An 18,636-nucleotide genomic window follows, 5' to 3' on the forward strand; every position below is an offset into this window, starting at 1 on the left:
GACAAGCGTCTTATCCATCACACCGCGGAGAAAGGCAAAAGTATGTGTAAATCCAACATAAAATATATTTCTAATTTCCCCTTGATATTTAATGGGTTTTGTGTATACCTTCATTATTACTATGTTCTTAGAATAGACAGTTGTCTAATTGGGGGACAGATTGTGAATTGCTAATGTAAAAAAAAAATCTATATATGAGGGTTTCGAGAGCTTTCGAGATGTGGTGTTGGCGGCGAGTGCTGCGGATTCCGTGGACGGCCAGACGTACGAATGCATCTATTCTCCAGGAACTGGACATAGGAGAAAGATTGATATCCATGTGCGAGAAAAGAATCCTGCAGTTCTTTAAGCATATTTCCAGGGGAGATTCTGATAGTTTGGAGAAAACTGATCTCCTGGGAAGTGTCGAAGGGACAAGGTCGCGTAGACGTCAACCGACAAGATGGAGCGGTACAGTCACTCAGTTATCAGTATCATCACTGACGAATGCCTATAGAAGAGCACAAGACCGTTCCAGATGGAGGGAGACTGTCCACAGACGAGCCATGCCTGGAGTCAGGCGTAATCACCATTCTCAGACATGAGGCACGGATTGAAGAGAGATATGAGGGTACTACTTGCAAACCCGGCAAAATCCATCTTTCTTTATTTTGAGCAAATCACAAAAAACTGATACAATACTTAACTTCAACTTTAAAAATATATATATTATAATAAGTAAATATTTTATACGTAAGCAGTGATGACATAAGCATAATTATGTCAAGAAACAGTGGTGAGATAAAATAAAATATTTTATGCATTACCAACTGCAATACTCAAGTAGAGGTGGCCATATTTGGAACAAAGCCGATAGTTTAAAAGTCAAGTCTTACAAATTAAGCCGCATTTTTGACTGACAATGCAAAAATTATTGTAAAAAAATGTATTCTGAATAAGTTTAAATGAATATATCACTTTTTTTAAATTTTGGATTTTGCTGGGTTTGAAAGATGTACCCTCATATATGCAAATTGTTAACTGCTTCTTCTTGTTTATATTCTCTTCAATATATACAAATATGTATTTAAATCATAAAAACAAATAAATATAAATAGTAGACACACAACGCGTACCAATGCAATGGAACAAATATGGGGGGGGGATAAAATAGCGTGGGAATTGTTACTTAGGTAATATAAAAGAAACAAATTAATATATTGCATGTACGTTTTCCGATCTATTATTACCACGAGCGATTATATTGATTTTATTTGCTATATTTAATATCGGCGTAAACCGATACAAGGCACTGTATTGATTAAAACTTGAACGTTTTTATTTATTTAATGATGGAATAACTCGCGAATATTTTAGAGGCTCGCCAGCAGTTGGGGAAGAGAGGATACGGAAGGAAGTTATGAAGAATACACCGCAACAACCAGACTGCTCGAGAAAAAACATTTCTTGGAACTTGCGAGAATCGAACCCGCGACGCCTATTTCACTGTTGGCCGTCTAACCAACTAACCAACCAACCAACAAGCGCCTGTTAAGAAAAGAAAGAAAGCCTTGCGAGGCCTTGAATGAAAGAAAATATTTTTTAAGATCGTTACAAAAATTAAATATCATCATATCCGTCGCCCGCACCCAATGGTGCGGTGCATTGGAAGACCAAGTGCAGCGTATCTCGATCATATGTTACACGAAAGTAAGGTGATCAGTCTTGCGCTTCAGGTGCCAGTCCAGGAATTATTTATTTATTTTTTGAAAGAGTAACAAATTACACTGGAACCTCTCTTTACACGGGGGATTCGTTTCACACAGTACCGTGTAAAAAATGTTTACTAAAAAATAAAAATGCTCGATAAGTTTTTTTATATATATATAAATGAATCGCCGTTATTAGTCTCGCAAAAACTCAAAAAATGGCTTGACATTTTTACGAGCTGTTTTTTGCAAAATTTTCCAATTTACGTCCTCAACGTTTATAAATAATAACATCTTCAATATATTGAGTGGAAAAAAGTTAGAAGCAATGTGTGTTTTTCATCGATTTTCTAGGGTTGCATTCAACTAAAATGGATATATTGAAAAATTCGAAAGATATTGTTTTTTTTTGTATTTTAACGTTTACAAACAACAATTACTTTTAATGGATTCTAAATGGATTCATTTTCATACGATTTCTACATATTAGCTTATTTTTAATGGATTTCCCAAATAATTTTAACTGACATTTGATACATTTTTGAAAAACTGATTCTTACACAAAATGCACCACTGTTGGTTAAAAGAGCAGAGTTTGACATTTAAAAAAATATATATATATTTGAAAATTAATTAGTTTCAGTCGTGGAATTTCCCTATAAAAAAGTACCTAGGTACCTACCTAAATTCACTATTTGAAAATGAATTATTTTAACTTTTGGAATTAAATCACAAACTAGTACCTAGGTACTTACCTTCAAACGAAAAATTACACCATATTTTTTGACGTAATGTATTAAAAATAATAATGTATACGTACATATTTAGTTTGGACTAAATACAATAATTATTTTATTTTATGAATTTATTGCATAAAATTAGTAAACATATTTAATAACAGGGAATCTATATAAATCTAATTAAAGAAAATGAAAATTAATATCAAACTTTCGATTGTGTTAATTTAATATATCTATATATACGAGTATGTACTCAAATCTAGCAATAGTAAAGCATTGCCGGGTTCAGCTCGTCCTAAATAAAAAGCGATTCGGGATTTAAATTGCTTATACGAGTATAACGTAACAACAAAATACTTTTAAAAATCCTAAAACAGATTATTTGATGTATATTCTACGCAAATAAGTAAAAGAGCGATGTCGAGCATTCCAATAAAGAATATTAGGTAAGCGATGTTAAAAGAAAAAAAACATTTTTTTTGGACCGTGGCATTTCGAAACTCCATAAAATGAGGTTCCAGTGTACTAACAATACTAATATAGACAATCAAAACAAACAAATAATACAAAAAAACGAAAAAAACCGAAAAGACACGGCATGACCGAATCCAACAAACACTTGAATACGGACATGTCAAAAGTCGGATTAATCAGCGTGCGTGCATGAAAATACGTTTGAATGTAGAGGAAGCGTGGTATGTATGCAAAGAAAGAGTGATGTGGCGTTAAATCTTCTCTGCCTACCACCCCTACGAGGGAACGGCGTGATTTTTTGTGTCTTTTGTACATAATAATTATACTACCCTTTACTTATTTTTTTTCAGTCAATAATAAAAATAATTCACATTTATCTATTCTTGGTTGCTAACAATCAAAGAGTTTGCTAATTAAAATAATTACTAACGTAAAACAGGACACAGCCGAAACATCCCACTCGATGCTTATATATGTGGGTGGGGAACAATGACATAAGTCAAAATGCCTTACTTTTCAGGATATAGTTTTTTGTGTCTCAAACATTGCGGAAATCAAATCTAACATTGAAAGAATATCCCTTCTTTTCCCCATATTTATAGGAATTTGATTTTTGCAAATAATCGGGGATACTGTTGATTTCCCAAATAAAATAAAATAAAATACATAGTTAGGTGATTACTCTTAATTGTTATGTCGTTTAAGGTATAAGGTTGGAAAATGTTCTTCTACGAGAAAACTTTTTTTTTATTTTACAGAAACCAACAGTCGACAATGATTAAATACCATAATAAAGACAAGGTTTAAAGACAGACCAGCGAAGTTTCAAAATAAAAATCATTCATATAAAATTATAGTACAACAAAAGGGTGTGTTTGTGTGAATTTGTATGAGAGTAAATGTAGAATTGTGAGGGTGTGTATTTGTGTGGGAGTAAGTGTTCAGGTGTCTGTAAGCGTGAGCATCATTAAATAGCAAGTGGGAGCGTATCGCAATCAGAAAGAATGAGTAATTATTTATTTTTAAATTATTTAAGGGGCAAGTTTAATATATCAATTGATGAAAAAAAAAATGAATAAGTTGGCTGATGAGATTGTTCCCCCGCCCATAGATATCATCATCATCCCCTTTCCGCACCTAATGGTGCATAGGGCACTACTGCGTTGGTAAACAAATCGCAGCGAATCTTGATAATTTTTGTTACATGAAGGTAAGATGATCAGTCTTACGCTTATCAGATGATCAGTCGTCCAGGGACCATGAAATATTCTAGTATAAAAACGCCCTTTTAAATAAATATTTCACGTTAACCATGCCGGGAATCAAACCCGAGACCTCTTGCATGGTAGGCAAATGCGCTGACCTCTACACCACAAGGCCTATAGATATATTTTAAACATATAAACTAAATAAAGTTTTTCATTGAAGTAAATTTCATAGAGCATTTTTGTAAATAAAAAAAGTAAATAAAAAAATAATTATCCTTTGGAAGTAAATATGAATTTTTTTCATTATAAGCAACGTAAAAAATAATGCAACTTTGATATAATTTTTTTTTTTTAAATTAAGAGCACGCTCATAAAAACCACCATAAATATATTTGCTATGGTTACTTCGTGCGCCAATTTGATATTTCGTAGTACTAAATTGTAAGCCGGTATGAAAATTGTACGGTGTGGATTAAGTCAAAGGTCTCGTGAGGTAATAGACGATATTATATAACGACTTCCTCTCCTCTTCCCCACATAGCATACAGTATTGTGGATTGAAGTAAGTAGGTTTTGTTATACACTTCATAATAATTCTACGGAACAACTTTCATAATTCGGGTATGTATTTTTCCACGTGCTAACACCAAGTCGCGTTTTGCTAGCTAAGACTGTATTATACGGAATAGAGAAATGGTCAGAAAACACATTACATTAAATTTAGGTTGTGTTTTCACACATTTTTCCATGTTTGGGTGGATACTACGTATGCATAAATCCGCAAAAAATAAACATACTTATTATGATAGATCTCCTACTCTTTACCTATAGTTGTATCAGGGGTGAATAGTCCAAATAAGCGATTATGCACAGCTTACCATTATATTTGACTTTCGATAATAATGTTTTATAGTAACTATGTTTATGGGAAAATAAATAAAATAATTGTTATTTATTATAAATCACCACCACCATTTATTACAAAAAAAAAATATTTATGAAGTGCGCCCAGCGTTATTGGTGAACGATGAAATTAGTCTATTACCTCAGATTATTCCTCAATACAAAAAAGTACACTATAATTTACATCTTTAACCCAGTCAGATTTTTTAGTAATAAAACAAGCTTGGATATTACAAATATTATTTGAAGATTCTCTATTTGGAAACTAGTATTTCGAACATTATTTTCGAAAGACTATATTTCTTTAATAGGATCCGTTGACATATTATGTATCAAATAGGACATGCGGCGTTTTTGGCATTATTAATTTTAAAAGGAATCGGCCAGTGCTCAGTGTTGACATTTTAATCATAATGGAAATATCTGCTGAATGTCATTGTGGTATTTTTTAATAAACTTTTGTGCAAGTATTGTATTAAAATAGTGAAGAATAAAGATACGTAAATTGCGAAGTTAATAATAATTGTTGTATGAGTTGATTTTTACAGAACCACAAAAAATAGCAATTTATAGTTAGATTACGTACTTATATGTAAGTACAAAAGTACGAACAATTTTTGTAAATTACCTATAAAATAAATCACTGCTCACTACTGAGTTGTATTGTATTGTTAACATAAATGTAAATGATTTTTAACCAGATTTTTTTACATAATATTACAAATATAAATACATTTTTTCTAATGTTTCCCATTACGTGAAACAAACAAATTTTTTCATGTGTACAATTTAATAGTGATGTTTTTTTTCTATTATATTTTAATAAACATTCTTAAATTTAAAAATAAGGTAAAAAAATATACAGTGTTTTAAAAAGCCCGTCAAACGTGTATTTGTCGGGTAATAATTTACTGCCCACGCCCAGAACAAATTTAAATGTTCTGTTCAGCATTTGAGCAATTTTTCGCTTAGTTTCTGGTCTGTATAATACGGACATTGAACCTCTCCGCAGATGCCCGCGCCCGAGGCAGAGTTACGGCGAGTTCGACCCAGTTCAGGCAGAAGTGTTACGCCGGTTACCTAAGAAGAGATGAATAACTCCGTGAACACTAACGCCGAAAGGCCTCTTTGTGCAAAGTGAAGTCACACCATGTTTCAAAGGAAAATAAGTACAGAACTCGTGTAGGCATAATATCGCACATCCGATAAAATAGAGTCAACATAAAAAAGCGAAGAGACGGGCACGTCTCGAAACCGGTAGACATAGAAAAGTCGGTAAGTGGTTATATACAAATATTTAATAGCATTTAGTTAAATGTTTGACCACAAAGTTAATGCTTTAAATATCTTTATATATATATAATTTGTTTGTACGTGTGTTGTCACTGAACTTCTCCTGAACGGCTTAACTGATTTACGTGCGGTTTTCAGCGAAATGTAGATCTTTGCGCTGTACGTGTTCGTAGATATTAACATTTTCAATCGAATCTGTGAAAAAAAAAATAGAAGCATGAATCATTTTTTCATCGACCTACCAGGAGTGCATTCGACGAGAATGCATATACAAAAAAAATGGAAGGATGTTGTTTTTTTATGTTTAAAAAAAGGTTTTTTTTTATGTTTAATGACATTATGCTTTATAAAGATACGAGTACAATACTGCATATAAGAAGGTAGTTAGTAGGGACATCATTAAATGTGTTAAAAAATTATAACGGTTTTACAGAAAAAATCGAAGTTAGTCAATAGTAGGTATTATTAAAGTGTAGATAAGCAAACGAAAAAAAGTCAGAGTGATGTTTACAGCATTTAAATAATGAAAATTATTCCGATTTTATCGCCGTAAGAATTTTTACTCTGAAAACCTACATTGGAAAACAAAATATATCGATTTTTTCTCCGTACTCGTTTCCGAGCCGGTGTAGTCTGACGATTGGACAATTTACAAAATAATTCAGTCGAGACGCCACAACAAAAGTGGACTGCAATCTTGTACATCTATTTGGTACTTTAATACTTATCAGTCTAGTTAAATCGGGGTCATCCGGTGTACCATTCGCAATTTTATAAAAATTGATAGTATACGAGTATATATATATATATATATATTTATTGCGTGGCATGCAAACGCAATAACCAGTACACCATAAGGTCTACTACCCTCCACTCGATTTACTTTTGCAGGATTTTTATCTGAGAGTAGCCGTCGAGATTTTTTTTTAATACAAAATAATATAATATACGTCAATCCACCCTAATTTACCATGCCGCGTGGATTAGGATAATACGTGTAAAATAGGCCTTTAGTTTGTTGATCTGAAATTAAAAACAGGGTTACCACAAGCGTGGCTCACTGCAGTTTACAACTTACAGCGAACCTTCACGGTAGGTTTGACATAAACCTTAAGCAATAATTCAGCCATGGATCTTGGTTGCCATAAGCCGCAATAACACGCGCTGTGACTCGTGACGATATTACAGAATATCCAGTACAGTACAGAACTTACTCTCGATTACTACACATACCTTAAAGCCACATGCATGGTTGGAAAAAGTCATTAAAGTAAAGAGATAAACGTTTAATTTGATTATATTATAATTATAAATCTGTAACCTGCACACCTTTAATCGTTGTTCTACGCTCAGCGGCACTTAAGAACATGATTTGTGCTTTAAGTCAATAGGTATTTATTAGTTATAGATAATGTGAGCATTTATTTTTCCCAGAAAACGGGATATCTACTATTTTTTATGTAATAATGTATGTATTCAAGAAAACGCATATTTATTCCGACACGCCTGGGCCCCGATTAAGCTAGGGTTTCCTAGGACAGCGGTGCCCGTATCTTAACGGCCGTTATGAACGGTGATGCGGTAGACAGCCGTTGTAACGGTGACTAGAGAGTGGTTTCCTAGGAAAACGGTGTTCATAACACCGTTTAACCGCATCACCGTTCACTACGGCCGTTAAGATACGGGCACCGCTGTAAAGCTAGGGTTTCCTAGGACAGCGGTGCCCGTATTTTAACGGCCGTAGTGAACAGTGATGCGGTGGACAGCAGTCGTAACGTCGACTAGAGAGCGGTTTCCCAGGGAAACGGTGTTAAATAGTGTCGATAACACCGTTTTCCTAGGAAACCACACTCTGGTCATCGTTACGACGTCTGTTCACTGCATCACCGTTCACTATGGCCGTTAAAATACGGGCACCGCTGTCCTAGGAAACCCTAGCTTTACAGAGTTAACTTAACGCTTAACAGAGTTAACTTGGAATGAACATGTTGAGCGCGTGAAAGGAAAGATTGTCCCTGTAGCTGGAATACTGTACAGATTTCAGAGAATGCTTCCAGTTTCGCTGCTTCGAGCAATCTATTTTTCTATGGTCCATTCGCATTTATCATACCTATGCTGTGTTTGGGGTTTTGCAACTAAGAGCAAAATTTCTGAGGTGCAGATTATTCAGAATAGAGCGATCAGAAATGTGTTTCACCTACCGTATGATACTCATGTAAGGGACATTTATTTTGAAACAAAAATCATGCCTTTTAGCATGCTTTCCTATTTCGAGATAACTGACACTATCATTAATACTACTCTCGACTCAATGCACAGTAACATAAAGCCAGCTTTCATTGGAGACATCCATCGGTACAGTACTCGATCAAAAAACAATATATATATTGGATCTGTGAAGTCTACGAAGTTTGGTACTAGATCTTTACAATACATAGGTTTCAAGGAATTTAATAAATTGCCACAAAAATTTAAAGTACCTATTTCAAAATATAGAAACAGGACGTGCGCATTGAAGAATTATTTTTTCCAGAAGTACTTTGAATAAATAATGTTAGTTTATAGAGAATGCGCATCTTGAACATATACCTTTTAATATTTCACCGTTTTTGCTTGTATATGTAATTTTTAATACTATTTAAATGTTATTTGTGTTTTTTTCTTTTTATATACTTTTTTTGGCTTGTATACATAATTTCAATTTTTTCAACGTTTTTGATAAAAAAAATTAACCTGTATTGGGTGTGCGCATATTTTGTTAATTAAAAAAAATGATTATATTTTGTACTAGTTCAGTATGTATATATACATCCATGTAATTTTTAAACTTTTTCAATTTTCTTTCCCAGATTGCATAATGTAAACATTATTTTGAATTTATTTCCATGCCTAGTATTCTGTTTATTCTGTTATTTTCAAGTATTTTTCATACCCTTTTTAATTTGTAGTATATCATAATTTTAATTTTTCTGCTTTTGTTAAATAATATTATAGTTTAAAATTTAAAAACGTCTCTAAAAAAATTATTATCTGTATGTCCCTAAATGAGTTTTTTTTTAAAAAACTCCTTGGGAATATTGTATATAATTATGTATAATATGTTTTCAATATAATAAAAATAAAAAAATAAAATAAAACTTCAATAATCGTCTACAAAGTAAAATAAAAAAAATTCCATGAAAAATTGAGTTTGCATACAAAGTTTTTTGTGAACATGTTCAATTTTAGGTTATTGATGAAGATACTTCAAATTTTCACACACATTTTTGTACATTATTTCGATTTTAATTTATAGACAATCGAAGATAACTCTGTTAACTTCCCATTGTAATCGGGGCCATGGTCGAAACATATCATTGTTATGAGAGATCACTTGAAATCACTTCCCCATATTGGTACAATACAGTTAGCCAAAAGAAATCGTCGCAATCGTAGAACAACGACGGATGTGCGAAAAATGCGATATTGACTTTCTTCTATATCTCGTTATGATCGTAGAGCAACAACGACGCATGTGATATTCTCTAACTTTACATAAGAGAGGTTTAAAAATTGCTTCGACACTTATGCCACAACTTGATGAAGTAGGTACAAAAGCCTATAATTTGATACTTGCTAGATATAAAGCCTTAATATAACCTTTTCAAGATCAAATATAAAAGAAATTCAAAGTCGCATTTTTCGCACGTTCGTCGTTGTTCTACGATCGCAAACAGAAGCTCAATCACAAATAACTATCGACGTGCTTAAAAACATGCTAAGCATTTGAGCGATCACAATGAACAATAATGAGCATGCTTAAGTTATCGCAGTCATAAATCAACGCAAGTGTTATAAATCAACGCTCGTGTCGGTTTGTTCTTTAATTTTCTCGTGTTTTTCGTTAATAAATATGTACAGTTCATTGACGAAAACTCGGCGTTTACTATAAAAAATAATACAGTATATTGCATTTGCAAAATAGTTAGGAGTATCTAGTACAAAAATGTGAAAATAAAATTACAATTACGATGGCGACTACTTTTCTTGACATTTGTCTTGCCGACCGCCGGCTAAATGCAATAAATAGCACGATAAATAATAAATAAATAAATAAAACCCGCAGTTTCGGAATATTTTCCAAATTTACACCGGTGAAATTCAAATATGTGATTGCGCAGTCGAATTATACGTCGCGAAACGTAAATATTTTCACATTTAATTTTAGGTGTTCACGGATGTTCCATTGTGATCGCGAATACGATATACAACCATGGTGAGAAATTGTGATCGCGTCGCTTATTAGCACGTCGATAGTTATTTGTGATTGAGCTACTGGTGTAACTGTAGAAAAGTTCTTTAAATGCCATAAAACATTTCAAAGGTGCTTATCTCAGTTTGAGCTTTTTTGAGATGCATCCTTTTGGTATAAAACGAGAGAGCTAAGATTTTCATCTCCCAGAGATGTTACAGTTACAGTTTCAAAAGCCGGTCATAATATTATCATACTGGCGAATAACGGTCGGTATTATGGGCAGAGCCGAACTGTTCTGTGCGGTCATCCAATTCCTTAAGTGGTTTGTTCGATGACTATTTAGCATTTTTTTATAATGAGCTATTGTTTGAGAGATTTGACGTAATATACCAGGGTTGGTATTCTAAACGCTTTCGCGAGCGTAGAGAATGCTGATTTAGCACGTAGATAATCACAGTCTCTTTTTGTTTTTTTAAAATTATATGCGTGTCTTGCTTAGCAATTTAATTAAATTTCACCTCTTTCTCTCAAATGGATTTTTTATATATTCATCTCGGGGTTCTTGATATATTGTCATTTTCGGAGATCCTGATGTAAAAAATATATTTAATTTAAAATTATCTAATATACATAAACATGAACCTGTATAAAATACCTGGGAGTAATCATTGACTATCAACGTAAATGGACCAATAATCTTGAAATAATTGTTAATAAACTGAGATATTTAACCTGTGTTCAAACGACTAAGTATTTACGCCTAGCTAAATACTCGTACTATTGAAATGGTATATTATGCACTTATACAGTCATCGCTTTCCTATGGAATAATTGGATGGGGGGAATTTAAAATAACCATTTTAAAAGATTAGAAACTGTTCAAAAATTTATATTAAAAATAATCGCACTTTTCCCTCTTTCCAATTGTCGAAAGAAGCTAAACTTTTAGACATAAGACAAATATATTGTTTTCAATGCTTAAAATATATATTTAAGAAGCAATATTTATTTACAAGTAATTCAAATAGATCAAGTCAAAGAAGGAATCGTGTGTTAGAAATACCACATTGTAAAACGAGGCTCGCACAGAGACGTGCGTATTTTATACGCCCAAATTTTTAAAATGATTTTTACTGATAATATTTCATTGATTCCAAACTTTCAAAATTTTCCTTCTTTTAAAAAACACGCACTATCCTGGATTCTAACTAAAGGTATAAACTCTTTTTCTATGATATATTTTGTTGCCCTTTAATAATGTGGAATATTTTTATTTCCTTTTTTAATTACTACAAAAAAAATACCATATAATATTTTAAAGAATATTTTATTTTCTCTTTCTTATTTTATTTTAATAGGTAATTCAAAAAAGATACATACTAGAAAACATACAATTTGAAAGCATTCGTCGATACAATTTTACGTGCATATATATCTTCAAGTATAGAATTAAACAAAATAGATTTATATATTAAGTTGTAATACATATTTTTTATACAGAATACAATGCAATAAAAAAAAAGTTGTGCGTGTGACTTATTGAATAAGATTTATTCCTAAGAGGTTATTCGCAAAAGCTGAGAGAGTATCATGGAAAATTACAATTTTATTGTTTCGGCAGTATATATTATATTCCCGACACGTGCGGGCCATAGGTGTGTGGTATGTGGCATTATTTGAAAACAAAGGTAGTTTAAATATTTCCCGATGTCTGAGTGTTCTTAATCCTACATACATGTTTTACAAAAATATTATAACTGTCTATTTATTATAGAAGCAAAAAATTATTTACATTTTCTTGTAAACCCACGAACAGGCCATGCCTTTGTGGGATTTTTGTTTACTATTTTTACTATTAATATGTATTTCATTGCTATGTAATTATCCTTTATTTTTTTAATACTCTGTTTTACCTATTATGTATAATGTAAAAAACAAAAAAATTAAATAAAAACAAAAGAAAGAAAAAAAAGGGTCATTTTTTTTCTTGTGTTGAGATTAATTTGAAGATTAAAAAAAATCGTGGTAATATTCATAGTAGTTGTCAAGATATTAGTTAATTAAGTGCTATTTGAAACACCGGTATCACAGGAATGGACAGGATAAAGTAAAATAAATATTTCCGTTTCCAGTATTTTGACGATATTTTTTTACATGTTTTCATAAGACAACGGTCGATCACTTGAGCCCCGGACACACTGCATTAATATTTTTTATGCCAGTTATCAAAAAATCTCATTTTATGAAGATTTATAGTTATCAACTTGTGCCAGAAATCCGACGAACGTGTCTATTTATTAGGCGTCAAAAGAGTAATACCTATATGATTATTTTCGTGTTTCTTTGTATTTTTACTTTGGCAGTCGGTTATTTTTTTGTAAGTATATTGACTTTATATGCATACTTGTTTTACGTATTAAATAAATAAATGTCTGAACAGAGATAAATAAATGACTCAAAACATTATTAGTGTCTTCTGGGAGTGTCTCTTTAAATAATTTGCATAGAAAATATGCGTTAAAAATACTCTCAAGTGTAAGTAAACAAACATAACAACCTCTTGTCTGGAGAGTCCAAGACCTACGGCAAGGTTTTGTTAGCTGAGGTAGGTACTAGGTGCCTACTTGAGGTTATATTTCGATATGAATATCAAAAAGTTGTTTAAGGGTTTCATCTATATATATAAAAGGCAATGTTCGTGTGTGTGTCCTCGATAAACTGAATAACTAATGGACCGATTTACGAGCTGTTTTTCGGGAAATGACGAGCTTTGGCCCGGGCATGTTTATAGATCTTAAAAACTTTAATTTGTTAATTAGAAAAAAGTTAGGAGCGTAAATGTTTTATTCATCGACCCACAGGGGAGCATTCGACGAGAATGCGTATACAAAAAAAAATTGTAGGATGTTATTTTTTAGTAAACAAAAAAATATTATATATGAATGCTTACAAATAACTTTCTTTTACTTGTGGATCCCAATCGGATTATTTCCTTAAATTCTTTTTAATTTCTACACAATTATTTATATCTATAAATATATTCTACACAATTATTTATATATGCAATACGTTTTTGAAAATCGTAATCCAACATCAAGTGCACCCCTGTTGGCAAAAAGAGCAGAGTTTGACATTTAGACAAATAATTCTGAATTTGAATATTTATAATTTAAAGTCATGGAATTCAAATATAAACAAGTACTTAGGTACCTACATAAAATTCAATATTTGAATACGAATTATTTTTAGATTTGGCATTCAATCATAAACAAGTATCTAGGTCATATCATTATTAACGAAAAGGTACACCATCTTTTTTCCTTTTGTCCGAACGGTTTTTACACGCTTTCACGCACCATCAAGCATTTGGGTTTTAAATTAAATATCAAGCCCACGTCAAAACTGGCTAGCGGTTAAAGAACGACTGTTGGCCATGGACTAAGCGTTCGGGCACGAGTTGCCATAATTTTAGAGGGCTCAAGGTGCATTATGTGTATTAATAGGTCAATGGTTTTATTATATACGTAAAAGCATTATGGAGCAAAATTTCTGAATATACTTAATAATATTTGATCTTATTTATTTTATTTTTATTTATTTACCTTTTATCAAGAGGAAACGCAGTCTGACTTTTCTTCATACAAACCGTATTTTTAGTATTCCCGTATTTTTTGCCTGGATTATGAAACTAGAGCATTGATTTATTTTCACACTATAGATATTTACCATCAGCGTGTCTCCATTGTTTTGTTATTTTGATAAATTGATTATTAGGGGAACTAGAACCATCCGAAAACCCATTGAAGCGCCCAGTTTTATCTGCTGTCTTCGAGCGCACGGTATACAAATATAACTATTTTTAAAAAACACAAACCGTACCGATACATGAAGTTTTATTCTGACACTCTGTTTTAAAAATTACAAAATCGGTTCACTTTTGAGGTGCGGAAAACGGGACAACGAAACTTCGAATTTGTCTATTCTAATAAAATGTCTGACATGCAGTTGTCTTTTTCGCACATTTTTGGGGAGGCATCTGCAAGACAGAGACAGGAAAACAATGTTCGAATACTTATTTACCAAAACACCCTGTCCTCACAATTTATGTAAACCGAAACACAAAAAAAATGCACATGTACCTACGAGTATCTGATTTGGACTAAATACAGTTTACAGTTCTGACGCGACTTTTTGACAAAAAATTAGACCCCATTGATGAGCAGGTCACCGTATTTACCGGACTTGGCCCCCTGCGATTTTTTCCAGTTCCTGAAGATGAAGAGGACTATAAAAGGACGACGTTTAACGACCATATAGGAGATAAATACTAAATCGCTGACAGAACTGAATTGCATACCAAAAAGTGCGGTCCAGAAATGTTTTGAAGATTGTAAAATATGGTGCCAAAAGTGTATTATACCCGATGGTGATTACTTAGAAGAAGACAACATTAATGTTAAAGAATTTTTTTTTAAATATGCACAAATTCCGCGTATTTTTTATCAAGCCTCGTATGTATTGAATTTTCCCGTATCCGGGAGGATGAAGAATACAGTTGTTAGTGTGAAATAGATCAATAATTCTGGACGAGTACTTTCAACTCGATGGCTACTCTCAGGTACTGATTACTGATTCTCTTTCACACACAGAACTGTATTCTGCACCCACCTAAACACAAAAAATAGTAACGGTTTATAGTTATTTAATCGAAATTTTAGCGGGCTGCTGACGAAATTTGATCGACTTTAAAATTACGATAGATAAAAAAAAACCCATTAAAATTCAAGAGTTAGTGAAGCTGACATCCTTTTCATCAGATGTGTGGCGGAGTCATTACACTTGAAAAGAAATTCTGTCATCGATTACAGAAATAATTAATCTTAATAATGTGATATTGACGCCATTGAATCTAGCGGGCTAGGCGGCCTCCGTGGTGTAGTGGTCAAGATGCTTGACTCACGCACGGAAGGTTCCGGGTTCGATTCCCGGTGAGAACACAAAAATTAAAATGTGATTTTTCTCAAGCCTGGTTGTTCTGTAATGTAATTCACCACTGGAATTAGGCCTCCTGGCCTGTTGTGGTGCAAAAAAATTAAATGAAAAAATGAAATAAATTCACCCAAATTGACCTAAATACGACATGTTAATAAAAATAAAAAAAAACTGGAGGTATTAGATACATTTAATTCAGAAAGTGTGTTGTGAAGAGGAATTCCATTGACGTTTTTATATTGTTATAATTTTATGTTATGATCTGTGTTACTGTGCGGTGTAGATACGTGGACTCTTGAAGTTAATATTATAAACCATATGGGCGAAGGTGTATATTTTTAATTTCTGTACTGTCCTGCCGTTAAAACAACTTTGTGACTACAAATTGATTGTAGATCACTTTGTTGATCCGGAATATAAAAAAAGAGTTTCCCACACTCACAACACTAGATTAAAAACTAAAGGGCTCCCTGTTTGTTCTCCGAATTACAAATTACTTCGGAGAGCGAACATTAAATTGCGTTGTTCCAAGATTATTCAATGATCTCCCACAAACCATCATTAACATGAAAGATCTTCAAATGAAAAAAAAAAGAACTGAAGAAATATCTTCTAGATACTTTATAGTGCCTGTTCATAAATAAATTTGTAAAATATAAATAAAATAAATGTAATATAAACCTGTCATAAAAATAAAAATAAATGTGACCTACCGAAAAGTCTTTAGACTTTCGTTTTATTATTAAATAAACGCTGCTCTGCAGCACTGAAAATTGAAACCGCTTTGAAGCATTAGAAATGTGAATCCCCGTAGAATGTTAAGAATATCTTGGACCGATATGATAACTAACAATGAAGTATTACGTAGAGCCAACACGAATAGAGAACTATTCATCACCGTCAAGCTCCGTAAGATTTTATATTTTGGCCATGTGTTAAGAGGTGATAAATATGCCATAATTCAGCTCATGAAGGGGCAGATCGAAGGACGTAGAGGGAACGGAAGAACACAGCTTTCCTGGCTTCGAAACATTCGACAGTGGACCAGGATTATAACTAGAACTGCGGAGGAGCTGTTTCGGACTGCTCAGGATAGGGAAGGATTCTCTCAAGTGGTCGTCAACGTCGGGGGGACCCGACATGACACGCGAAGAAGACGATTATTGTACAGTTGATTAAAATATTGAGTTCAATTTCAATAAAATTATTATAGATATTACAAATTTTGGACTTCTCAACCCAGAAATAAATAACGGTTGAGTTGCTGGACTGCCATCTTTTAAAAAAATTATTGAAAGTGTTTTAAATGGGCACTTCTCAATAAAGAATACAGTTCTGTGTGTAAAACATTACAGAAAACAAGGACGAGTGTTTTCGCCTCGATGGATAATTCAACTTAAAAATCCTGAAAAAGAATACTAAGTAATAAGTCTGAAGAGTAATTGGCGCATTTGCCTTGTTACAAACATTTTAAGGAAATAAAAAAGTAAGCAAAAATTCAAATAAAATACACATGTTGAGAAAGAAACTTAAAAACATCAACAAAATAAAAGCAAATGGGAGGTATATACAAAAAAATGATAAAGGGCAACAATCATTAAAAACCCTTCCTGTTGACAACGCTTAAGAGGATATGCGGTGACTGATAATATTGATGAATAGGTATTTGAAAATTGTGTTTCTGTCACTCTCTCGTAAATGCCTCCCCGATACTGTGCGAAAAATACAACTACACGACGGACTGATTATACTTAACATAAATCGGCAATGCCAACGTTTCGTTGTGCCGTTTTCTGCACCCCAAAACTGAACCGATTTGGTTGTTTTTTTTTTTTTAAAGAGTCTAAGAATGAAATTTTCAGTATCGGTACATTTTACGTCTTTCAAAAATAGTTATTATGTTTTTATTCCGCACGTCTGAAGACGGCAGATAAAATTGGGGGTTAAAGGGTTTTTGGATGGTTCTAGTTCCCAAAGTGAACAATTTATTAATTTTAACAATTTATCAAAGAAACAAAACAGCAGGGACACGCCAACAGTAATTTTTTTTTTTTTTTTAAATCACTGCTCTTGTGTCATAATCCAGGGAGAAAATACGGGAATACGAATCTACGAAGAAGAGACAAACCATTTTCATATTAACGTGAAATTAAATAAAATGTGTATAAAATATTCTAGAAATCTTTTTATATAAATAAAATAATCAGCACAATCAAAATAAATCTACCCTGGGTAGGTAATTTTACCGTGCGGTGTGGAATTGTACGATCCGTTTTGAATGAGATTTGTATATATAATATTCACTTACCAGAATACGTTGACTTGGAGGAATCCAGCAACTTGAAGGTGAATGGAATGTGGACTTTCATCATCTTGATCTGAGGGGCGCGCATCGGAGGAGGGGTGCGGTGCAAGGGAGCGCGGAATATCATATCTTCCCCGTGCACCCTCAACACCATCATGTTCCTGAAACAAAATATCCTTAGTAATAATGGCGAGTCTCTTGGCATATCACAAAATAACAGTTATCATCATTGCTGCTAAACCGTGTTTCTGGAAATATAACAAAAGTAACAATCCTCATTAATCATGCTAAGGCCTGTTTCTGGAAATATCACGAAAGTAACGATCGTCATTATCAATTTTGAGGCGTGTCTCTGGAAATAAAACAAAAGTAACCATCCTCATTGATCAAGCTAAGGCGTGTTTCTGGAAATATCACGAAAGTAGCGATCCTCATTATCAATGCTGAGGCGTGTCTCTGGAAATAAAACAAAAGTAACCATCCTCATTGATCAAGCTAAGGCGTGTTTCTGGAAATATCGCGAAAGTAGCGATCCTCTTTATCAATGCTGAGGCGTGTCTCTGGAAATAAAACAAAACTGACAATCCTCGTTAATCACGCTAAGGCGTGTTTCAGGTAATATCACAAAAATATCAATTTCAATATTGAAGGCAAAAAATATAATAATAAAAACACATTTTCAAGCATTGTAAGATCAGTAACGGCTTAAATAAACAATACAAAAAAAACGTATTTAAAATTATATAGTGTAATATATTATGCTTTCCATTGATAAGGAAGAGGTACCCGAACTTTTTAA

The 18,636-nt window shown here is 32.9% G+C and overlaps 1 protein-coding gene across 1 annotated transcript in view; it reads right to left on the reverse strand.

Moving 5' to 3' along the window:
- The window catches only part of LOC148282755 (cell growth regulator with RING finger domain protein 1-like), a 77,275-nt gene that overhangs the window by 38,326 nt on the left and 20,313 nt on the right, over positions 1 to 18,636 (reverse strand). The window contains exon 2 of the mRNA XM_088224615.1: positions 17,841 to 17,998. Coding sequence (XP_088080741.1) covers positions 17,841 to 17,998 — 158 coding nt within the window. The remainder of the gene's footprint in view (positions 1 to 17,840; positions 17,999 to 18,636) is intronic.

This window comes from Micrasema longulum, unplaced genomic scaffold, assembly GCF_059751315.1.
Source record: "Micrasema longulum isolate JH-2025_06_02 unplaced genomic scaffold, ASM5975131v1 h1tg000299l, whole genome shotgun sequence".
Classification (NCBI taxonomy): Eukaryota; Metazoa; Arthropoda; class Insecta; order Trichoptera; family Brachycentridae; genus Micrasema; species Micrasema longulum.